Source organism: Aquarana catesbeiana, linkage group LG11, assembly GCF_042186555.1.
Source record: "Aquarana catesbeiana isolate 2022-GZ linkage group LG11, ASM4218655v1, whole genome shotgun sequence".
Lineage (NCBI taxonomy): Eukaryota > Metazoa > Chordata > Amphibia > Anura > Ranidae > Aquarana > Aquarana catesbeiana.
Genome location: NC_133334.1, coordinates 10,207,018 through 10,233,071, shown reverse-complemented (window position 1 = coordinate 10,233,071; position 26,054 = coordinate 10,207,018). Strand labels below are relative to the sequence as shown.

General features: G+C 42.3%; 1 protein-coding gene across 1 annotated transcript in view; it reads right to left on the bottom strand.

The window, feature by feature from the left end:
* Positions 1–25,650, bottom strand: part of LOC141112910 (vomeronasal type-2 receptor 26-like) — a 58,989-nt gene extending 33,339 nt beyond the window's left edge. Inside the window, exons 1-2 of the mRNA XM_073606013.1 lie at positions 25,515–25,650; positions 5,688–5,883 (exon numbers count right to left, since the gene is read on the bottom strand). Coding sequence (XP_073462114.1) covers positions 5,688–5,883; positions 25,515–25,650 — 332 coding nt within the window. The remainder of the gene's footprint in view (positions 1–5,687; positions 5,884–25,514) is intronic.
* Positions 25,651–26,054: the final 404 nt, after the last annotated feature.

The window sequence follows — 26,054 nt, the reverse complement described above, 5'->3', positions numbered from 1 at the left end:
AGAGCTCCAAAGGGATGAAGCTAAGGGGAAAATAATACTGGGAGTATGCTATAGGCCCCCTAACCTGAGGGAGGATGTGGAGACGGATCTCCTATCACAAATTGGATTAGCAGCAAGGATGGGAAGTGTTATCATAATGGGGGATTTTAATTATCCAGACATAGACTGGGCGGAGGGAACCGCGCATTCATTTAAGGCTCGCCAGTTCCTTAATGTCTTGCAGGACAATTTTATGGGTCAGATGGTAGACACACCAACTAGAAATAAAACATTACTAGATCTACTGATTACCAACAATACAGACCTGATCACAGATGTGGAAATACGGGGCAATTTAGGTAACAGCGATCACAGGTCAATTAGTTTCAGTATAAATCACACAAATAGGAAACATGAAGGGAACACAAAGACACTGAATTTCAAAAGAGCCAACTTCCCTAAACTACAAACCTTGCTAAAAGGCATAAATTGGGATAAAATATTTGGAACAAAGAATACGGAGGAGAGATGGGTTTGCTTTAAGAGCATATTAAATAAGGGCATTAGCCAATGTATCCCATTGGGTAATAAATTTAAAAGAGCGAACAAACATCCTGGATGGCTTAACTCCAATGTAAAAATGCATAGCAAAGGAGAAGGCCTTCAAAAAATACAAGGTTGAGGGATCATCCATGTAGTCGCCCCCCCCATTAATTTGTTCAGGTCTTTTTGCAAGGTTTCCACATCCTGCGGAGAAGTTATTGCCCTGCTTAGCTTAGTATCGTCTGCAAATACAGAGATTGAACTGTTTATCCCATCCTCCAGATCGTTTATAAACAAATTAAATAGGATTGGTCCCAGCACAGAACCCTGGGGAACCCCACTACCCACCCCTGACCATTCTGAGTACTCCCCATTTATCACCACCCTCTGAACACGCCCTTGTAGCCAGTTTTCAATCCAGGTACTCACCCTATGGTCCATGCCAACGGACCCTATTTTGTACAGTAAACGTTTATGGGGAACTGTGTCAAATGCTTTTGCAAAATCCAGATACACCACATCTACGGGCCTTCCTTTATCTAGCTGGCAACTAACCTCCTCATAGAAGGTTAGTAGATTGGTTTGGCAAGAACGATTCTTCATGAATCCATGCTGATTGGACCACTTTTTTTAAAATTGAATTTAGGTCACACAGACTGACAGCAAATACTGCATTCAGAACTTTCTTTTTCATTCTGTCCAGCCTAACTAGGTACCTTTCGGGTTGTTCGTTGCCCCTTTTTCCCCCCCATTTCCCCATCCTAGATAGGGGTCATTAGATGTGATCTCTCGTAAGACACACCTGGTTCACCGCCATTTTCCCTGGGAGTTATTCTGACGTGGGGGAGACGGGGGAGCCAAGAAAAATTGTGTCATCTAAAAAATATAACAACCTATAACACCTAAGCTGTATGTGAAAATGTCACAATTCCTATAATAGGGGGTAACTATCCTCTGAAGAGGACCCGGGAAGGGTCGAAACGCGTCAGGATTAACGTACATAACTTCTGTTACCCTACATACATACTTGGTATCATAGGCAATATGTGTTGCCATCGTTTTTAATAATTCACTTTAAAGTCAATTTTGGTCGTTTATGTATTGCGCCTAGTTTTTGGTTTAATTGTATGCTTTGTCTATCACAATGGTATGCTATACTCAGATCATGTCATGACTCGATAAGTCAGTACCTATTCTCAGTGATCTTTTTATAATATGCTATTTAGATATTTTTTGTACCAATAAAATTGAAATTTTTTTCAACTATAAACATTGTATTCTGGCTGCTTTAAAGCCCCTTTAGGGGGTTCTCGTATAGTTTTTCTTGCAAATTTGGGGTGTGCGGCCAATCTGTCTATACTCACTTCAGTGTCGTTGTTAGTTACCATGCTGATTACTGCTAATGATATCGTTCTTATTACTAAAATCTTGTATATAGTCCCTTATCATCCCCTCCAAGAGTTTACATACTATTGATGTTAGGCTAACTGGTCTGTAATTCCCAGGGATGTTTTTTGGGCCCTTTTTAAATATTGATGCTACATTGGCTTTTCTCCAATCAGCTGGTACTATTCCAGTCAATAGACTGTCTGTAAAAATTAGGAACAACAGTCTGGCAATCACCTGACTGAGTTCCCTAAGTACCCTCGGATGCAAGCCATCTGGTCCCGGTGATTTATTAATGTTAAGTTAAGCTCTTAAAGCAAACCCATTAATGTTAAGTTTCTCAAGTCTAATTTTAATTCCATCCTCTGTTAACCATGGAGGTGCTTCCTGTGTTGTGTCATGAGGATAAACACTGCAGTTTTGGTTACTGAAGCCCCCCGATTCACTCGTGAAGACTGAGGAGAAGAATAAATTCAATACCTTTGCCATCTCCCCATCCTTTGTAACCAGATGTCCTTCCTCGTTCTTTATGGGGCCAATATGGTCTGTCCTCCCTTTTTTACTGTTTACATACTTAAAGAATTTCTTGGGATTTTTTTTTGCTCTCTTCCGCTATGTGTCTTTCATGTTCTATCTTAGCCGTCCTAATTGCACCCTTACATTTCTTATTGCATTCTTTATAAAGTCTGAACGCTGAGGATGATCCCTCAACCTTGTATTTTTTGAAGGCCTTCTCCTTTGCTTTTATATGCATTTTTACATTGGAGTTAAGCCATCCAGGATTTTTGTTCGCTCTTTTAAATTTATTACCCAATGGGATACATTGGCTAATGCCCTTATTTAATATGTTCTTAAAGCAAACCCATCTCTCCTCCGTATTCTTTGTTCCTAATATTTTATCCCAATTTATGCCTTTTAGCAAGGTTTGTAGTTTAGGGAAGTTGGCTCTTTTGAAATTCAGTGTCTTTGTATTCCCTTTATGTTTCCTATTTGTGTGATTTATACTGAAACTAATTGACCTGTGATCGCTGTTACCTAAATTGCCCCGTATTTCCACATATAGGGATAAAACTTTTTCACAGAAGAGAGTTTAATAAGACTCGTGGCCACTCATTACAATTAGAAGAAAAGAGGTTTAACCTTAAACTACGTAGAGGGTTCTTTACTGTAAGGATGTGGAATTCCCTTCCACAGGCAGTGGTCTCAGCGGGGAGCATTGATAGCTTCAAGAAACTATTAGATAATCACCTGAATGACCGCAACATACAGGGATATGTAATGTAATACTGACACATAATCACACACATAGGTTGGACTTGATGGACTTGTGTCTTTTTTCAACCTCACCTACTATGTAACCATGTAACTATGGGTGAGGGAGCATAGGATAGAAGAAGAGGGTGACCATAGTAGTTTTGAGGGAACAGGATCCAAGGGACAATTGGTTAGGTGGGCATCCGAGAAAATTTTTGTAACCTCTTCCGTAGTAGCCAATTCAAAAGAGGAGAGTGTTGAATGTGCTGCTAGGCAAGGTATGATGGGTGGGGAAGACGTACGCACAGTGGAGATGTCCTCACGAATTGCATTGATCTTGTCTTTGAAGTGATTGGCAATCTCTTGGGCAGTGAGTGAGTTAGTGGGTAGAGGGGGTGGTGGACGGAGCAGAGAGTTAAAGGTTGAGAAGAGCCGACGGGGACTGGATGACAAGGAATTAATAAGAGAGACAAAGTAGGCTTGTTTGGCAGCATGGAGGCATGAATTGTATTTTAGAAGGGCAGATTTAGACTATAAACAGGGCAGTAGCCAATAGCTTTCATCTCTTTATTTATTCTGAGCATGCGTGGCACAATCGGAAATTCCGACAATGGATTTTGTTGTTGGAAAATTTTATAGCCTGCTCTCAAACTTTGTGTGTCAGAAAATCCGATGGAAAATGTGTGATGAAGCCCACACACGGTCGGAATTTCCGACAACAAGGTTCTATCACACATTTTCCATCGGGAAATCCGACCGTGTGTACGGGGCATTAGTCCGTAGGGTTCAATAGTGAGTTGGTCCACCCTTTGCAGCTATAACAGCTTTAACTCTTCTGGGAAGGTCGTCCACAAGGTTTAGGAGGGTGTCTATGGGAATGTTTGACCATTCTTCCAGAAGCACATTCATGAGGTCAGGCACTGATGTTGGACGAGAAGGCCTGGCTCATAGTCTCTGGTCTAATTCATCCCAAAGGTGTTCTATCGGGTTGAGGTCGGGACTCTGTGCAGGCCAGTCAAGTTCCTCCACCCCAAACTCACTCACCCATGTCTTTTGGCCCCTTAGTTCCAGTGAAGGGAACTCTTAAGGCGTCAGCATACCAAGACATTTAGAACAATTTCATGCTCCCAACTTTGTGGGAAAAGTTTGGGGATGGCCCCTTCCTGTTCCAACATGACTGCACACCAGTGCACAAAACAAGGTCCATAAAGACATGGATGTGTGAGTTTGGGGTGGAGGAACTTGACTGACCTGCACAGAGTCCTGACCTCAACCCGATAGAACACCTTTGGAATGAATTAGAGTGGAGACTGCGAGCCAGGCCTTCTCATCCAACATCAGTGCCTAACATCACAAATGCGCTCCTGGAAGAATGGTCAAACATTCCCATAGACACACTCCTGGCTGGACAGCCTTCCCAGAAGAGTTGAAGCTGTTATAGCTGCAAAGGGTGGGCCAACTCAATATTGAACCCTACGGACTAATGCCCCATACACACAGTCAGACTTTGTTTGGACATTCCAACAACAAAATCCTAGGATTTTTTCCGATGGATGTTGGCTCAAACTTGTCTTGCATACACACGGTCACACAAAGTTGTCGGAAAATCCGATCGTTCTGAACGCGGTGACGTAAAATACGTACGTCAGGACTATAAACGGGGCAGTGGCCAATAGCTTTCATCTCTTTATTTATTCTGAGCATGCGTGGCACTTTGTGCGTCGGATTTGTGTACATACGATCGGAATTTCCGACAACGGATTTTGTTGTCGGAAAATTTTATATCCTGCTCTCAAACTTTGTGTGTCGGAAAATCCGATGGAAAATGTGTGATGGAGCCTACACACGGTCAGAAATTCCGACAACAAGGTCCTATCACACATTTTCCGTCGGAAAATCTGACCGTGTGTACGGGGCATAAGACTGGGATGCCATTAAAGGCATTGGCGTCCCAATACTTTTGATAATATAGTGTATCTGTCCCTAAACAAGCAAAAATATTACTTATTCAAAAAACAAAGTAAAATTTCACATTAAATTCCTAAAACTCTGCATCTAAGAATGTATTACTAAAAGAGCATAAAAATGCTTCCTGCTGACTCTGACTTTTAACTGTGTAACTATCAGCTGCCTTATCTTAAAGTTGAAAAAATAAATATTGTACCCCATTCACAATTCACACCTTGCAATCTTATCTATAGTGCTCAGTAAACCAGCAAAACTGACTTATAACTGTATTGGCTGAAATGTTGCAAATTTGATCTGAAATGACAATAATTATCATTGCAATGTAAAATAACACCAAATGCAAAAGCTGAAAAATCTCCATTTAATATCGATGGTGGCCTTTTTTGAGCCCCTCACATACAATAAATGACATATATTTGTTCCTTTATTACAAAATGCACACAGAAACACATTTTTGAAAATATATTTATCTGTCTCCGTCAATTGTGACTTTAAATTTAACAATATGATATTGCATATAGAAAAAAAAAAAAGAAATCAATGAACAAAATTCTCACTTGAAACATGCAATGGCTGTAACAATTGAGTCAGCTCTCAATGACACCATATTATAATTCACTGTGAACACTCCTCCAATAATAAAATCTCCGGTATGAAAATAGTCAAAATCCTCCAAAGTATCTCTTATGCGTAAATTGCAAGCTGGCGATGGATTCCGAGTCACAGATTTGCAGGAATACAGAGTGGCCAAGCCTGGGAGCAATAAAAGTAAATAACAAATAATTAAGGCACAAGACGTAGTCATTGTCTTGCTAAATATCACATGAGGCAATGAAACAAAGTATAGGAAAATTAGTTCATTCAGCAAACCAAATAGTAAAAAAAAAATAACCCTTTAAAAAAATCTTGATTTGACATAAATTGTATCCATTCAAATGTTAACAGAAAATCCATGTTGATCGTATAATAGACAGAACTCAATCAAAATTTGCCTTCATTTATGAAGCCCTATGCCACATCATAGGCAGCATGGTTTCCTAGGCTAGTGACCTGCTCCACCTTATATTGAAGTTGTTCAAGATTTTGCAAACAAAAGTGCACCTGAAAATAAGACTGAGAGTTGTGCTATGTTTATAAATGTGCACGCTCCCCTAAGTAATGAAAAAAAATGTACAAATATTCTAAAGATTTATTTCACTTGAAGTTGTTAGTTCTTAAAAATCACTTGCATATAAAAAAATAAATAAAAATAAAATATAAAAAAAACACTTATCTAGGCCCTAGCTTGCAATGCTTCCTGGAGTTATATCATTGGGCCTCACAATTGCCTCCTGCTATAGCCTGGTGCTCAAAATCCCATGAGAATATGCCTCTGCAATGGGCTGGAGAACCTAGCTATCCCAGGAGACTACAGAGGGGAAAGGTGAGATCACCCACACCTCCCAGAATCATTAGAATCTGGGGAAATTTTATTTTTTTTATTTTTTTGGCATGAGCTAAAAAAGCATCATCTCTCCCAGGTCACTCTCTCCTTATTGGCTGAGACACAATATCTCTCAAACTGCTGATGCACAATGCCCAGGCAAGTTCTACCATTGTCACCAAATAAAGTGCACCTTCCATGGAAATGGGTTCACTATATTGAAATCCCTCCACATCCTAAAGTCAAATCACCTTCAAATGTGACTTTTAAATAAAGCTGATGAAAAAACAAGTGAAAAAAAAAAAACTTACCAGGGCCCCAGCTACCAATGCTTCTGAGACATGTGGGTGATGCCACTTTTCCTCACCGCTACCTCCTGGGATAATACACGGAACGTGGCTCAGCCCAACCTCCCCTCTCCCTCCTGGCTGGCTGTGATTGACAGCAGTGTGAGCCAGTGTCTCAGCCAATAAGGAGAGAGTGACCTGGGCGAGATGATGCTTTTTTAGCTCATGCTTATTGGCTGAGACACTGGCTCCCACTGCTGTCAATCACAGCCAGCCAGGAGGGAGTGGGGGGGTTGGGCTGAGCCACGCTCTGTGTGTTATCTAGGGATGAGCCCACGGTTCGAGTTGAACGCAAGTTCGACTCGAACATCGGGTGTTCACCCATTTGCCGAACAGCAAATTTTATGGGGCGTTCACAGCAAATTCAAGCACCATGGAACACCCCATAATGGACTGCGAGATCGAGCCTATATCTACAGTGCATTCTGTGGTGTACTGTTTCTACTACACTTCTGGTGGTGTACACAGTAAACAATACAGTGCAGCCATAGTGCAGTGGCTACTACACTTCTGGTGGTGTACACAGTACACAATACAGTGCAGCCGTAGTGCAGTTGATACTACACTTCTGGTGGTGTACACAGTACACAGAACAGTGCAGTTGTTACTACTTTTCTGGTGGTGTACACAGTACACAATATAGTGCAGCCATAGTGCAGTTGCTTCTACTTTTCTGGTGGTGTACACAGTACACAATACAGTGTAGTGTGGTGTTGCAAAACAAAATATACATCGTGTCCAGAAGGCCACCAAGGAGAGGCAGACGCTCACAGGCCAGTAAAAGAGTTCAAACAGCCTCTGTGTCTACAGTCAACAGTGCTGGTCGTGGACATGGTGCATACTCTGCAGGTGGCCGTGGGGCACGCTTGTCCTTTTTTTCTGCTGCTGGGGAAGGGGCATAAAAATTTGGCCTTTGGTGGTGGTGGTGGTGCCACGACACTGTAACCCCTCACAGATACTCTTGTTGGGCGCAGGAACGGGCCCTGCTGTGAAATATTATATCAAAAATTGTAATGTTAAACAGGGACAGAAAAATTGGGCCTTAGGCAGTGGTGGTGGTACCCTAAAACAAAAATATTGTTGGAAGCTAGCATCATCAGGATTGAGGAGGACTAGGATAGTCACTCAGCATAGGCACTCTTCAAGGGATCCCACATCCATAGAAAAATCAATCAGTTACATCAGCATCAGGTGCTTGATAGCTGCTGATCCAAGACTGATTCATTTTTATGAATGTGAGCCTAATAACGGAGTCTGTGGACAGGCGAACTCTATGATCCGTTACAAACCCTCCAGCAGCACTGAATGTGCTTTCAGAAAAAACACTGGTTGCAGGACAGGCCAGTAGCTCATTTGAATATTGAGCAAGTTCTGGCCAGTGGTCCCTCCTCAAGACCCAGTAACCCAGTGGATGGTCTGTTGGAATAGTCTCCAAGTCTGCTCTTGCCCCTAGATATTCCTGCACCATGTAATGCAGACGCTAGCGATGGTTGCTTGAACGAATCAGACCTTGGCGCTGAGGACTGAAAAATTGTCTAAAGGCATCGGTCAGCCGGCCACCTTCTCCACTGCTCTTCCTCTGACTGAACGAAGCCTCAGCAACACGTTGTCCAGCACCAGGAAATTGTAACCTCCCAGGGTCTGGAAATGCATTGCACAAACCTTTCTTCAAGCTCTCCTGAAGATGTTTCATCCTCTGCTCCCTCTGCGAAGGCAGGATGAGTTCTGCAACCTTACCCTTGTAACGTGGATCAAGAAGGGTTGCCAGCCAGTAATGATCCCTCTCCTCGATACCATGAATCCGAGGGTCCTTTCGCAGGCTTTGCAGAATCAGGGAGGTGTAAGTTTTGCAGAGGCATTTGATTCTGAGTCCTCTGGGTCACTAAGGATCGCATGATCCATAACAGCCTCCTCCCAGCCGTTTACAACTCCTTGGGTTTCTGGGGACTGAAAACCATCCCTTGAAGACTGCTGCTGAGTGTTATCCTCCACGTCCATGCTGACACAATCCTCCTCCTCTTCTTCCTGTGTGTTTGGTGGGCCCGCAGGAATACTATCTGGATAAAGGGGGCCTTGAGAGGTAAGGAAGTCCTTCTCTTCCTCCCGCTGTTCTGCCTCAATTACCCTGTCCATTATTTCACGATGCGTAACAGGAAGACAAGAGGGACAGTATCACTGTTGCATGCATTGTCGCTGCTCACCATCTTCATGGCCTCCTCAAATGGTGACAGGACAGTGCATGCATCCTTTGATCAGTAGCTACTGGCTTGGCAAAAAGAAGCCAAGCTCCCCTGACCCTGTCCTGGTGCCATACTCACACAGGTACTCATTGATGGCCCTCTGCTGCATGTGCAGCCGCTGCAGCATTGCCAATGTTGAGTTCCACCTGGTAGGCATGTCACAAATGAGGCGGTTGGTGGGCAGGTTGTATTCCCTTTGAATGTCAGCCAGCCGAGCACTGGCATTGTATGACCAGCAGAAATTACCACAGACTTTTCTGGCCTGCCTCAGGAGATCCTGTAAGCCTTGGTACAGTAGGTGACCGCGATATTGTGTCAATCTCTGTTATCGGCGAGATTTGACACCTGCGAGCCCATCACGGGAGCCAGCGCCGAGATGGCTCGCTCATCGGGAAAGGAAAACTGTTTTTTCCTTTCACGATGAGCGACAGGCAGTGCTGACAGCTGTCTGGTATGAATCATGAGGGGGAACACTGTGACAAATTTTAAATAAAAAACCTGCGTGGAAATGGACAGCACCTGAGTTAAATATATGAGTGTCACAGCAAAGGGTTTGAATACTTAGGACCATGTGATAGTTCAGTTTTTCTTTTTTAATAAATCTGCAAAAATGTCAACAATTCCGTGTTTTTCTGTCAATATGGGGTGCTGTGTGCACATTAATGAGGAAAAAAAATGAACTTAAATGATTTTAGCAAATGGCTGCAATATAACAAAGAGTAAAAAATTTAAGGGGGTCTGAATACTTTCCGTCCCCACTGTATATATATAATCTGCACAGAAACAAGGGATATAATTTGCAATTAGCATCTTTAAAAAAAAGTAATTACCTTTTGCAGGAGCTACCCCAAATTGCCCCATCATATTGCCCTCATCAAAATTGCTCCATCAAATTGCCCCCATTAAAATTGCCCCATCAAATCTGCCCCATCATACTGCCCCAATCAAAACTGCCCTATAATACTGCCCACATCAAAATTGCCCCATCAAAACTGCCCCCATCAAAATTGCCCCATCATACTGCCACCATCAAAATTGCCCCATCAAAATTGCACAATCATACTGTCCTCATCAAATTGCCCCCATCAAAATTGCCCCATCATACTGCCACTATCAAAATTGCCCCATCAAATCTGCCCCCATCAAAATTGCCCTAGCAAAACTGCCCCCATCAAAATTGCCCCATCAAATTGCCCCCATTAAAATTGCCCCATCAAATCTGCCCCATCATACTGCCCCAATCAAAACTGCCCTATATTACTGCCCACATCAAAATTGCCCCATCAAAACTGCCCCATCAAAATTGCCCCATCATAGTACTCTTTTATAAATGATTAGTAATGGAGTGTCCCCCCTCCCCGGGCTCTGTATGTAATCAGAGATGAGATGTTCCAGCCCCTCCCCCCCGTCCATCACTGTGTATTGGGCCTCATTCACATGAGGTGGATCCGCCCAGCGGAGTCCGTCAGTCCAGCAGGAAATCTCTCCATTGATCTCCGCTGAGCGGGCGGATGACAGGGTCTGCCTCTGCTCACTGAGCGGGGAGGGGCCTGTCAGAGCACGCTGATTCCTATGGAGAGATCGGACGAAGACGCACGGCATGTCCATTTTCATCAGATCTCACCCGATCCAATCCGCCAGGGACAGACGTGAACGTATCGCCATCCGTCTGATTTTAGCGGATCGGATGTCAGTGGACATGGTCACCGCTGACCTCCGTCGCTCCATAGACCTGCGTGGAGTGTCCGATCAGATCCGCCTAAAACACTGACCTGAATGATCCGTCCCATGTGAAAGGGGTCTAAGAAGCTTTGGTAACCATGGCAACAAAAGCCCAGTTACCCTTTTTAAAAAATGGCGCTGGCCGCTGCCTTGCATGGCGTCATTTCCGGTTTGCAAATAACGCAATGCTACGGCCTGGCGATGCCGATTGATGACAAACATCTCCCAGGAGCCATTGCAGAGCACGAAATGACGTGAAAAATGAAAACAGATAAACAGGAAATGTGAGGAAAAAAAAATAAAAACAACAAAAATCGACTAAAACCCCATGGAGTAGATTAGGAGGCCGAGGACTTTATAATGTGGGTGGAGCTCCACTTTAATGTTCTTCTTTTGGAGTCACTCCTTTGTTGCCTTGGCCGGGTGTTTTGGGTCGTTGTGATGCTGGAAGATCCGTCCATGATACATCTTCAGTGTTCTGGCTGAAGGAAGAAGGTTCTCATCCAAGATTTTACAATACGTGGCCCCGTCCATTGGACCCTCAATGCGGCAAAGTCGGCCCATACCTACGGCAGAGAAACAGCCCCGAAGCATCATGTTTCCACCTCCATGTGTGACTGTAGGGAAGATGATCTTCGGGTCATCGGCAGCATTTTTCTTCCTCCAAACTGGATTTTCCCCGCTGTATGTTTGTTGAAATTTTACATTTCATACACATATATACATTTCATACACATATTACATACATTAAATACACACATTACATACATTTTATACACATATTACATACATTTTATACATATTTTACTTACATTTAATACATATTTTACATACATTTCATACACACATTACATACATTTCATACACATATTACATACATTTCATACACACATTACATACATTTCATACACATATTATATACATTTCATACACACATTACATACATTTAATACACATATTATATACATTTCATACACACATTACATACATTTCATATACACATTACATACATTTTATACACACATTACATACATTTCATACACACATTACATACATTTCATACACACATTACATACATTTCATACACACACATATTGCATACATTTCAAACACAAATCATACATTTCATACATGTTTAACCACTTCAGCCCCGGACCACTTTGCTGCCCAAAGACCAGAGCACTTTTTGCGACCCTTGATAAAGTCAAGTGACATGTGACACAACGCATCGGGAGGAGCCAGTGACAACATCTGATGTGCCCTTTCGGTACATGTTGAATGCGGTGAGAGGAGAGGATATTACAGTGAGTGTCTGACTGTTTACTTTAGTAGTACTTTAGTAGTACTTGTGTGTGGATCCACATATGTTTTTGTCGCTGTGGATACAATTTTGCTGATCATTGCACAATGATGTTTTACTTTGATTGCATGAATGAAGCATCTCACTGGAGGGAGTAAGAGCAATAATGTGGGGAGGCAGCAGAGTGTGATCCTACTGTGTAGCCCGCTGACAGTGATTGAACAAACACCCCGGAATTGTTTTGTTATTTCCTTTGTTTTTGTTACATTTTGGGACTTTCACGGACTTTGCTTTCATGCACATACACCTCAGAGGGCTGTAATATGCCCTAACCCTGGTGATTGATCACAGTCAATATTGATGGTTTTCTGATGTGTTTTTTGTTGTCTCCTTCACATCTGCCTATATCACTTAGCACTATATATGCATATCACCTATTTGGAGTTTGTGCTATTATTAGGAAGTTCATTTTTAGCGCACTATTAATTGTTTTTATATTATTTACTATAGAGGTGTCAGAACACTTTCACAATAGTTGTGGTTTGATTATTTAGGTATTTCCTATACTAATTCACCACACACCATATCAGTGCTTTAGTACTCTATTGTTCACTTTTTGGCGATTCGGCACTGCGTCGCTATAACTGACAATTACGCTGTCGTGCGATGCGGCTCACAAACAAAATTGACATCCTTCCCCCCTCCCACAAATAGAGCTTTCTTTTGGTGGTATTTGGTCGCCTCTGTGGTTTTTTTTATTTGCGCTATAAACAAAAAAATAGCCACAATTTTGTAAAAAAAACGCATTATTGTTTTACTTTGTGCTATAATAGATATCCCCAAAAAAATATTTAAAAAAAAAACATTTTTTTCCTCAGTTTAGACCGATACATATTCTTCTACAAATTTTTGGTAAAAATAAAAAAAATCGCAATAATGCCCCGTACACACGGTCGGACATTGATCGGACATTCCGACAACAAAATCCTAGGATTTTTTCCGACGGATGTTGGCTCAAACTTGTTTTGCCTACACACGGTCGCACAAAGTTGTCGGAATTTCCGATCGCCAAGAACGCGGTGACGTACACCACGTACGATGAGACTAGAAAAGGCCGGTTCAGAACCAAGCGCGGCACCCTTTGGGCTCCTTTTGCTAATCTCGTGTTAGTAAAAGTTTGGTGAGAGACGATTCGCGCTTTTTCAGACTCATGGCTTTCCGATCGTTTTCTGCCGTTCAGTTTGTGCTTGTGGGTTTGTATCTGCTCTTCAGTGCATGCAGTCAGTTCGTATCGGAGTTTTCTGTGCGATCTTGCCCGCTCGTTGCTGTTTTTCAGGTCGCTCTTCACAGGCCTTGCTTTTCTTTAGTGCGTTCTGTTACTTCGTTCTGAGCAGCCGACCGTTTTCTAGCCATGTTTCGTATGCGTACTCCTCGTAGAGTTCGTGCTGTGCGGGGGCTTGGTGTTGGGGTCCTGACCTTGACACAAGTCCAGTCCATGAACAGGGTGGGGAGGAGTTCATGGACCAAGAATTGGTTGCTTCAGCGTGACCAGTTCTGCCATATGCCTTTGCTCCGTGAGATCCCTGAGAATAATCCTGATGATTTCAGGAACTTTCTCCGGATGACGGACCCCGTGTTTCACCGTTTGTTGGCTTCGCTGACCCCCTATATTAGCAGGCAGGATACATGCATGAGGCAAGCCATCACTCCGGAGCAGAGGTTGGTCGCTACCTTGCGGTATTTGGCCACAGGGAGAAGTCTGCAGGACTTGAAGTTCTCGACAGGCATCTCCCCCCAGGCTCTGGGGATCATTATCCCAGAGACCTGTTCTGCCATCATCCAGGTCCTGCAGAAGGAGTATATGAAGGTAAGATTTTTATCCTTTAATATCACATTTTATTGTATTTAATGTTTGCTAATATATTGTATTTCTTTCCTCATTCCCTAATTACCATGATTGTAATATGCTGTGAATGCCCCCTTTGTTCTCATGCATGCTGGATTTTTATGTAATTATTATTTTATGCCCTTCATACATATTTGCCCTTCAATAACCACTCCAGCATGGTGTCTCCTGCCCCTATATTCACCTCATGTAGTCACTTAACAATGTATTTTATCAGCTCCATAGTAGTGCTTTACCCCAAACACCCCCTAAAATGTTTGGAAATGTTATTTTTGATTTTAATTCAGGCAGAGTGCCAGAGGCTTTTTTTGTGGTGTCCCCAAATTTTTGGTAATCCTCCCTCCCCCCAACTGCTAAGTCAGCTGATCCCAATTCTCTATCCTCAATCATCTATCTGCTGACTTTGCCAATCCCATACACACTATACCCATCTCTTTACTGGTCAGATTTATGGATGAATTACCCAAAGCATGTAGTGCAAGGGCCTGCCTGTATACTTTCCAATGGTACTGTTTAAAGTTTTTGTATCCTATTATTATCTTGATAGGTAATAGCAGAATGTCAAAATGTCCTCAAATGTGTACAGTGTGTATTTATATCTTTGTATTCAGACACTTCTTACCTGTCCAGTGGTCTGCCAATAGTGTAACTAAGGAGGGGCTGTTCCAAGTAATACCCTGTATTTAGGCATTCATCTCTCAATGAAGTGAAGAGGGTTACCTGTCCAAGAGTTCCCCCCCTATAATGTTAGAAATGGCCCATGAGGGGGGGAGGGGGAATATGATAGGTGTACCTTATACTTTGGCCTTGTTAAATTCCCCTTAATAAATGCTATCTGGAGGTTGCCCCAGAATGTTTGTGTCTAATCTGCTTGCCATGTTTCTGTGAAAAGATAGTAATGTTTATTGTTTTTTCCTCAACAGTTTCCTTCCACGCCACAGGAATGGCAGACTGTGGCCTCCCACTTTGCCCAGCGGTGGGATTTTCCTAACTGCGGAGGGGCAATTGATGGGAAACACGTCCACATCATCCCACCACCCAACTCTGGGTCGTACTATTATAATTACAAGGGGTTTAATAGTATAGTGATGTTGGCGGTGGTGTCGGCTAATTACGAGTTCTTGTATGTGGACGTGGGGAAGAATGGCCGGATGTCCGATGGTGGAGTGATCGCCCAGACGGAGTTCTACAGGCGTCTCCAGAATGGCAGCTTGGACTTGCCACCTCCAGAGGACAATGTTGAAGGTCTCCCATTTGTGTTCGTTGCTGATGAAGCATTTGCGCTGGGGGACCACCTGATGCGGCCATTCCCGATGAAGACCCTCACCCCGGAACAGAGGGTTTTTAATTACCGGCTGGCCAGAGCCCAAAGAGTGGTGGAGAACACATTTGGAATCCTGGCCAGCCGGTTCCGATTATTTCTGACACCCATCCATATGGCGGAGTATAAACTGAACCATATAATACTTGCCTGCTGTGTTCTCCATAATTTTTAAGAAAACATTCAGCCAACTATGCTGGCTCAGTTGGGCCTGAGGCCGGAATCCCAAATCCATCAACACTGGCGGCGCTTGAAAGTGGCCGTCCTGGCTTGCCCTCCCTGAATGCCCGTGATGTCCGGTTACGCTACCTGGAGTTCTTTGCAGGTAGGGGGGCTATCAATATGCCAGAGAATCTGTGACACCTTTTTCAAATAAAAAACAAACAAAAGAAATTCTTTGTGGACATTTACTGCTTGTGTTTGTTTTAGCTGACCCTGACAGAAATGTTTTGAGTGCAGAAAATGTCGTGATTGGGTAACCTTATAAAAAACAGTGTTGGCTGGTACTTCCTAAATGCCAAAACACATTTCACTACAAGTGCACTTGCAACTGTACTGAACCTGCACTTGTAGTGCAAAGTGTAATTGCCCTTAGGAAATAACCCCCATTTGTGCATAAAACAGCAATTACATCACCCCAAAAGTGTTGTAGTGTTGAGACAATAATCCACACATTCTTGAGTAAGGCACTTTTTTATAGCTGCACAATCACATGTGCATTTACGCAAGGTTTTTAAAACAAACCAACATGTTTGTTGTATAACAATGTTTGCAGTAGCATTATCAAAAATCGAAATATCCATTTCAGATAAAACAGGCCTGTGTAAAACCAACAAGAAAGCCAAAAAACTTGAACTTACAAAGTTCACATATGGTAAAACCTGAAGGCTATATCAGACATGAGTATTTAGGAACTGTGTTTGATATAGCGTTCAGATGGGGGGAAATCACCCCTGGAAAAGCCAAATTTGGAAGATGCACACCAATTTACGAATGTCAACATGTGCTATCTGCCATCAGGGGGGATCAAGGGACGTGTTTGGGGGGAGCAAGCCCTTCCTCAATGTGACTTTATAATTGAGGAAGGGGTTGCACCCCCAAAACGCGTCCATTGATCTCCCGTGATGGCAGATAGCACATGTTGGCACACTGTGTGCATCCTCCAAATTTGGCTTTTCTAAACATTGTAAAAATTTTAGTAACATAAAACAGGTGATTTTGTGGGGTTTAAATTCGCCCCAAAACATAAATGATGTTATTATTTTTTTAATAACATTAGTGATTTGTTGCTGGATGTTTTGCAATTGGAGATTACACCCCATGATCTCCCCGATGAGTATCTGGGCACTTTCAGATGTAAAGCGTTCTGGATCACGATCACCTAAAAAGAGATAAAGAACAAAAAAAACGTCTCAAAAATCTGCCACCATCCATCTCTTTTACCTGAGCCTGTGGTCGCAGACACTCACCTGTTGTGGTGCCAATCTCCACCACATCTTCTTCTTCCTCCTGCTCAGCTTCTTGGGTTGGTATTTCCCCTTCTTCCAGAGGGGGGGGGTCTCTGGTCTCCTGGGATGAGGGGTGTCCGAGTCTTTTCTCCCCTATGTAAAACAAAAATGGTATAATTAGCACACAGATATTTGATGGCAGAACTAGAAATAGGAAACATTGCTTGGAAGTGGGGTACAATTGTCTATTTTAGCCGAGTTCCAAGATGTATATTTTTTATTGCCCTTTGTCAAGCTGCAATACTTTACCTGTTTGGTACAAGCTTCACAGATGTAGCCCCCCCTATAGTATACACTGGAGCACCTGTGTGGACCCCCTAATAAAAAGGGTGTTCTGGGGTCCCACACTAGTGCTCCAGTGTCCAGATGTGAAAACAGCTGCTCAGTGTCCTCTCCTTACACACAATCTAGTTGGCATTTCATTCTATTAACAAACCCATCTACACAAACAAATATTTGGCATCCAAGTAGGCCCCCAAAAATGTGTGAAAATGCAATGGTGTTCTAGAGGCCGAAAGAAAAATGTTTGATACGAACGAATAATGGGCCCATGAACATTAAAGTTGACCTTTTGAAACGTTACAATTACTAAAAGCATATGGAGCAGAACGAACGAAATAAAGACAGAAAGAATAGGAACACAGCACAACTACTTACTTCTTTGCAGCACTCTCCGGATCTTTCGGTACTGCTCTGGCTCTCTCAACTTCAGGTCCGACCACCGCTTCCTGAGCTGATCTTTCGATCGTCGTACCCCGAAATTCCTCTCAAGACTCCTGACCACTTTCGCCATGATTTTTGCCTTTCGGATGTTGGGGTTGGGGTAAGGCCCATATTTTCCGTCATAGTCAGACTTCTTCATGATGTCGACCATCTCCAACATCTCCCCAAACGACATATTTGTGGCCTTAAAACATCTCCTTCTGGATCGGGATGTGCCTGGATCCGGGCTTTCCTCCTCCTCCTCCTCACTGTTAGAATTAGCACGCACCTGCTGTAACTCCGCCATGTGCTCTTCACCCACTGCGCCGAACGAAAAGGGGCGGGGAATAGACTAGAAAGAACGTCAGGGGCAGGCGGAGTTACACGCATGCGCAGTGTGTATAAAGCGTAACACGCGTGCGTATTACGTACGATCTGTGAGCGGAGGAAGGAGCATTGGACGCGCCGATCGTAAGAACGAAGGTAAGAGCCAAACTTGTGCCTATACTGCTTCTAGATTGAGGCCTATATTGTAACAAGATTAGGAGAGTTTTGTCTGACATTAGGCTTTGTCTTGTGTTGTGTCTTGCAGTGAACATGGATATCTTAATGAAAGATAATGACTTCATGTCAGTATTCATAGATATGCTAAGTGAGCTGCCCTGTCTGTGGGAGATTACCCACCCCCATTTCAAGAACCAAGCAAAGAGGAAGGCAGCACTGGAGCAATTGTGTGAAATTGTGAAGCAGGTGATCCCCATGGCAGACATCACTTATTTAAAGATTTTCATTGGTGGCCTGAGGAGTACATATCTGAGGGAGCGCAAGAAGGTCCTGGATTCACAGAGATCCAGAGCAGCAGATGACATCTATGTCCCCAGGATGTTGTACTACGACAGGCTGCATTTTCTGGCAGGCCAGACTGAACCCAGGCCATCCCTCTCCACTCTTCCTTCCATGCTTCCTTCCCCCCCGGCTGAGGCTTCTGACGCCCAACCTGGGCCTTCCAGGCCATATGTGGAGGAGCCCAGATTGAGCCAGGTATAGCATTCCTCTAAATATTTCTGCTTGTCCAATCAATGATGTTAACTAGATGTTAGTTGGGAGTACTAATTTAGGATTGTGATTGATGAAGCAACAACTAAAACCATGTCCCTTTTTCATACACAGGGAAGTCTCAGCCAGGAGGTGGCCGGGCCGAGCCGGCTGGCTGATATCAAGGTCCATCCACCACACCTGAAAACAGAAAGTGGCAGTAGGACGAGTACCCTAGAGGAGGCGGCTATAGCATTCTTTTGGAGGGCTACAGAGGTCCTGGGAGCACCCCACACCAGGCAGGAGAACATTTCTGCATTCATAGCATATAAAATGCAGAGGATGGAGGAGGGCCAAAAAGCCATGTGTGAGGCCTTCATATCAGAGGCTCTGGAGAAAGGTATGAGGGGCCAAATTACACCTCACACACAGCTTTGGGATGGTCCTCCTCCTCCTCCTGCAGGTCCTCCTCCTCCTCCTCCCTCTCCTCCAGGTCCTCCCAGTCCTCCTCCTCCTCCTCCTCCAGGTCCTACTCCTCCTCCTGCCACATCTCCAACTGCACAGCCACAGCCCGGAAGGAAGCGTGAAAGGAAGACCAGACAGTGATTGCCCTGGATCCAGTCTGGTCGGCCAAAAAATGCAGCCTCTTGTGGTACCACAGCCTGGGGACACAGATGTCATCTGCTGCTATCCGAGTCTCTGTGAATCCCGGACCAGACTGCCCTCCCTTACATATGGACTCCTCAGGCCACCAATTTTGATGTTGAAGAATTGATGTCTGCCGTGAGGGTCCCAGGCTTCACTAATTTCTCATGTTGATCCAGTGTTGCCTTCCTCTTTGTTTGGTTCTGATCCCTTAATAAAGGATTTTTGTTTTGAATTATACTCTCCTATGTGTTTTACTTCAAAAATGACAGTTGGTTTGTGAGGATTCAGGTACATTTCTAATATACAATGCGAAATGAACAAGGGACACCAACACCAAACAATCTCCTGGAGATTAAATAATAAAAGATATCAATGGTGTTGGGGTAACTTGACACACAAAACACACACAAAAATATTCTGGAGTAAAAATAAAAATAACATTGAACAAAGATCAGCCTTGGAAAAAATACAAACATTAAATAAAAAAAAAGGCTGAAAATCCAAAAAAAAAAAAAAAAAAAATGTAAAACTGTCAGATGTGACAACTAATAACAATATATTGAGGGAATCCCACTAAAAAAACACAAATAAAAGTTTGTGAGAAGTGTGTGTGAATATGAGCAGCAAAACTACTTAATTCTTGTCACATTATAAAGAAGAAGAGAGTGCGCTGTATTAAACCATTTTGAACATTGCAGCGTGACGAAAGTGCTGTATCCATTGCGAACGCTAAGTTTACCAGAACGAGCTGTCCCGTGCCGGAATTTCTTCCGAGCATGCGTGGCACTTTGTGCGTCGGAACAGGCCACACACGGTCGGAATTGACGCGATCGGATTTTGTTGTCGGAAAATTTTATCTCCTGCTGTCCAACTTTGTGTGTCGGAAAATCCGATGGAAAATGTCCGATGGCGCCCACACACGGTCGGAATTTCCGACAACACGCTCCGATCGGACATTGTCCATCGGAAAATCCGACCGTGTGTACGGGGCATTAGTGTTTTTTGATTGGTTTGCAATCAAACTGCTGCTTATCTGCTTCAGCCCCGGAAGATTTTACCCCCCTTCCTGACCAGAGCACTTTTTGCGATTCGGCACTGCATCGCTTTAACTGACAACTGCATGGTTGTGCGACGTTGCACCCAAACAAAATTGACATCCTTTTTTTCCCACAAATAGAGCTTTCTTTTGGTGGTATTTGATCATCTCTGCGTTTTTTATTTTTTGTGCTATAAACAAAGAAAGAGCGACAATTTAAAAAAAAAACGCATTATTTTTTACTTTTTGCTATAATAAATATCCCAAAAAAATATATATAAAAAAACATTTTTTTTTCCTCAGTTTAGGCCGATACGTATTCTTCTACATATTTTTGGTAAAAATAAAAAAAAAATCGCAATAAGCGTTTTTTTGATTGGTTCGCACTAAAGTTATAGCATCTACAAAATAGGGGATAGTTTTATGGCATTTTTATTAATAATTTTTTTTTTTTTACTAGTAATAGCGGTGATCAGCGATTTTTATCATGACTGCGACATTATGGCGGACAGACCGGACACTTTTGGCGCTATTTTGGGACCATTCACATTTATACAGCGATTAAAAATGCATTGATTACTGAGTGAATGTGACTGGCAGTGAAGGGGTTAACCACTAGGGGGCAGTGAAGGGGTTAAGTGTGTCCTAGGGAGTGTTTCTAACTGTGAGGGGGAGGGGCTATGTGTGACATGACACTGATCACCACTCCCAATTACAGGGAGCTGTGATCAGTGACAGTGTCACTAGGCAGAACGGGGAGATGCTTGTTTATAACAGCATCTCCCCATTCTTCCTCACCGTGAGACGATCGCGGGTATCCCCGTGGACATCGAGTCCACAGGACCTGTGATCACACTCACGGAGCTCCCGGTGGGGCGCGCCCTCAACCCGCTTCTTAAAGGGCAACGTATAGGTACGTTAATCTGCCTGTACGTGCCCTTCTTTGACGCATATTGGCGTGAGCCAGTTGGCAAGGAGTTAACAAGTGTTATATAAATACAAAAAAAGAAGAAAGAAAAGGAAAAAATGTTGGAATAGGATTTAAAAAACTTTTTTTTAATTTCTAAATGAAGATTGAGGATAAGAATGGGAGAATTGTGGGAAAAAAGACAAGATTGAGCCAAGGATATTTTTGGGTGAGAGTTAAAAGACAATTGTGTTCCTATGGCCCCAGAATACAGGGCGTCCCAACACTCGCCATACACTGGGGAAACCGGGAAATATTTATTACAAAATTTTACAAAATATGTTGGCCACCTCTTTCTAAATAAGGTTAATATTTTTTTTAATATGGAATATAATATGAGGCTTTTTTTTTCTTTTTTCCTATGTATGGGAGACTTTTGAGATATCCTGTATAGTTCTTCAATCTTTAGAATGTATCTATATAACCAAGCTCCTATGTTTTACCTCTTATTTTTTCAAATATTAGGAACTAAAGCTAAAGGTACAAAATATTTAATTTGCATAAATGATTTCAACAATAAAATTACATTTCATGCAGACACGTCTGAGTTAACGTGAAACTGGCTATCGATGTTTAACTTTTATTCTTTTGTATTCTTTTGAGGTTGTAAGATATTCAATGATAAGTGAAATCTCACCGGGTTGCTGCCGTGGCAAATAATGATGATTTTGAATGCAGAAATAAATTTAATTACAGGTAAAAGAAAGTCACAAGAGAAAGCAGTTGAGTTTCTAAGAGGTCTTTCAAGTTCACGTTGCTTTCAAGTTCCCTTTGGGATTTTTGACTGAACAATGATTTTTAGTATCTGTAGACTGACAGAAACAAGTTAAAATATTAAATCTAATCATTCAATGTAACATGTTATTGTTACATACAGGTAAATAAATTAATTTAAAGTACATTCACTTCTTAATAGAGATATAAAATAATGTAGAAGCCCTTGAAACCAGTTTTATTTTAACATTATTTTGAAAAAAAATTGAATGTAATAATTACCGGTATATAAAAATTATTATTATTATTATTATTATTATTATTAATAATAATAATAATAATAATAATAATAATAATAATAATAATAATAGGAAGAAGAAGAAGGTTGTTATTATTATTATTATTATTATTATTATTATTATTATTATTATTATTATTATATTTCCTTTTTTTTACCATATAATGCATTGACAAAGTATTTCTTATTTTTCCCAAAAGATGTACTTATTTAGTAATCAAAATAAATGAAGTAGTGAAGTCTGCATCTCTATTTGCACCCAGTTTTGTTTCTTTAGAGGAACACTGGCCAGTGAATGGCCAAACTAAATAGGAACTCAGTCAAGCCAAACCTCTGGCTGGCTTAATTACATTAAAGGATAACTTCACTTTTTCAGAAAAAATATTAAATGCACATTTTTTGCAGGTAAAAAATGGGCATTTATTTTTTTAATTTTTACATTTTTTTTGCACTAGCGATCAGTAGATTGCTGGTGCCATGGAGGTCTCCAGCAGATCTGCCAGTGTATCTGCTTATGAAAATGTATATCAGCGCACATATGACACAAAAAACTGGAAGCAGCTGAACACCAGGGTCAAACGATCAAATCCTTCCAAACAAATAAATCAAAAGGTGCAGCGCTAAAATCAATAAGACAACCATAGAGAATATGTAAAATGCTATATCCCTGGGGGGAAGAAAATAATGATGTGATGAACAGCACAAAGAGTGTCCAAATACAAAATGTCCAAGTATGAAGACATGAATCCACCAGGCAAATGTGATGATCACAGCAAAATAGTGTGGCTGATAGTAGAACCCTTCACCATGAACCAAATGGCCTCTCACCTGGTCACAAAGATAAAACAAGCAATCTCATGTGGGTCAGCAGATAAATGGCAAAGGTCCTAAGGCAAGGGACTCCTCCAGATAACCAGGTAGCAGGTAGGTGTCGTTTTCATGAAATCACAAAGGGTACAGACATAGTGCTCTCCGTATAAAACAGTTTATTAAAGAAAGTGAAATAAAACTTACATAACAGGCACTTCACAAGTGCCAGGATGCTGACATGGAAACACAGCAGAGTGTGTACGAGCGGTGGAGCATGCGCAGTAGCCGCGGATGACGTCACGACGTCACGTTCTGGACGCGTTGCGTCCCAGTGGGCGGGGACTTCCTCAGCAGATGTCGTGACTACGTGGGCACCCACGCTATAAAGAGGTGAGTTGTTATGGCAACACCAAAACAACTTCGAATGACGTGTATCAGATGTGGGCCGGCTCCGGAAGTGTCTCCACACACATCATTCGGAGCAAATAAAGCCCAGTCTGATATTAAAGGCTCAAAACTGCACATGATATAAGATTAAAAATATGTAAAAAATATATATAATCAGATATTAAGAATACATATATGATCTGGTGTTGACACAAGACACGCATAAAGTGTAATCTTGACAGAACAGTGACAAACACCTAGGTCACAAAAATAAATGATTATTAAAATGATTGTAAAAAATGCATAATAAATAACCGTCATCCGCGACCACCGACTGCTCACCAACATAATTAGATAAAATTATCATCATAAAAATTCTCATCATAAAAATTCTCATCATAAAAATTATCTAACATCTTATCGATCAGATATAAAACAATTAGTGTCGAATTCTACATTTAACCCATCGGGGCACATAACCCCAGTCTCATAAATCCAATGGGATTCTCTTTTACTAAGCTGCCGGATAAAATTACCCCCTCTCCAGTGCTTTGTGACCCTTTCAATGCCCCAGAATTTTAGACACTTAGGGTTTTGTTGATGGAAGGTCTTAAAATGTCTGGACACGTTGTGGGTCTTGAGGCCTTTCTTAATATTATTAACATGTTCGGCTAATCTAACATGTAAGGGTCTTGAGGTTCTTCCAACATACTGGAGCCCACAGCTACACAGCATGTAGACAACCCCAATGGTGTCGCATGTGATTAACTGTTTAATCTCGTACTCCCTGTTAGTGGCCGAAGCTAAAAATTTTTTTCTTTTTTTGATGTTTCCTTTGGAGTGCCTACAGGGGACACATCTACCACAAGCGTAAAAACCTCCCAGGAAAGAGAAAAGCCTATCTGAGGTAGGTACTGGGGGGTTAAGGACACTCGGTGCCAGACGATCCCTTAGCGTGGGGGCTTTTTTGTAGATGAACTGAGGTCTATCAGGTAGTATAGGACCTAAAACTCTATCTTGTTTCAGAATAGCCCAGTTTTTCTGAATAATTTTCTCGAATTTCCGGTATTGTATGTTATAATCCAATACCATTTTAAAGTTGTGACTATCACCAGTAGGGGCCTTAGAGGTATTGGCAATAAGTTCATTTCTTTCCATTAGCATGATTTTAGATACCTCTTCATCTAATGTGGCCCGATTGTACCCCTTCTGTTCAAATCTGGAGGTAAGGACCTCGGACTGGCTAACAAAATCCTCCACAGTGGTGCAATTATGACGCAATCTGATATATTGACCCCTGGGGATGTTGCACAACCAAGAGCTGTGATGGCAACTCCCCAGGGGGATATAAGAATTGCGGTCAGTGGGCTTAAAGTAGTTGGTAAGAGAAAATTGATCATGTGAAATACTGATAGATAAATCCAGAAACACTACCTTTTCAGAACTGATGGTCCATGTAAGAGATATATTTTTGGAGTTGTTGTTTAGTGATTGAATAAAGTCATCCAACCAGGATCTCTCACCATTCCAGATTAAGATGAGATCATCAATGAATCTCCTGTAGCACAGCAGCTCGGGGGGACGATGGAGAAAAACCGCTTCATCCTCCCAGTGGGCCATAAAAATATTGGCCACACTGGGAGCAAAGTGGGCCCCCATAGCAACACCCCTGGTCTGCAGATAAAATTCTCTGTTGTACCAAAAATAATTCCTCTTGAGGCAGAAGTCCAGGCAACTCAAGAGGAATTCCTGGTGTCCACCAGATAAGGTAGAGGAAGCCAATGCCCATTCGCATGCTCCACCGCTCGTACACACTCTGCTGTGTTTCCATGTCAGCATCCTGGCACTTGTGAAGTGCCTGTTATGTAAGTTTTATTTCACTTTCTTTAATAAACTGTTTTATACGGAGAGCACTATGTCTGTACCCTTTGTGATTTCATGAAAACGACACCTACCTGCTACCTGGTTATCTGGAGGAGTCCCTTGCCTTAGGACCTTTGCCATTTATCTGCTGACCCACATGAGATTGCTTGTTTTATCTTTGTGACCAGGTGAGAGGCCATTTGGTTCATGGTGAAGGCTTCTACTATCAGCCACACTATTTTGCTGTGATCATCACATTTGCCTGGTGGATTCATGTCTTCATACTTGGACATTTTGTATTTGGACACTCTTTGTGCTGTTCATCACATCATTATTTTCTTCCCCCCAGGGATATAGCATTTTACATATTCTCTATGGTTGTCTTATTGATTTTAGCGCTGCACCTTTTGATTTATTTAAGTGTATCTGCTTCCCCGTACATCCAGGATGGGCAAGCAAATACAATCTAACAGGAAGAGAGAATGAACTACCGCGGTGCTCCACAGTTCATTGAAAACGATAAACCGGCAGCCACAAAGGCTGCAGGGCTCCGCCCACCTGAACGCATTTGTTGTGGGAAAGCTAGTGAGGGGGGGAGAGGATCCCCCACTATCTGTCAGAACAGGGGATCAGGGGGGAGCGGGGGCCGGTGCATCTGTAGCATGTTACATGTTACACCCTGAATTTTGGTGTAACA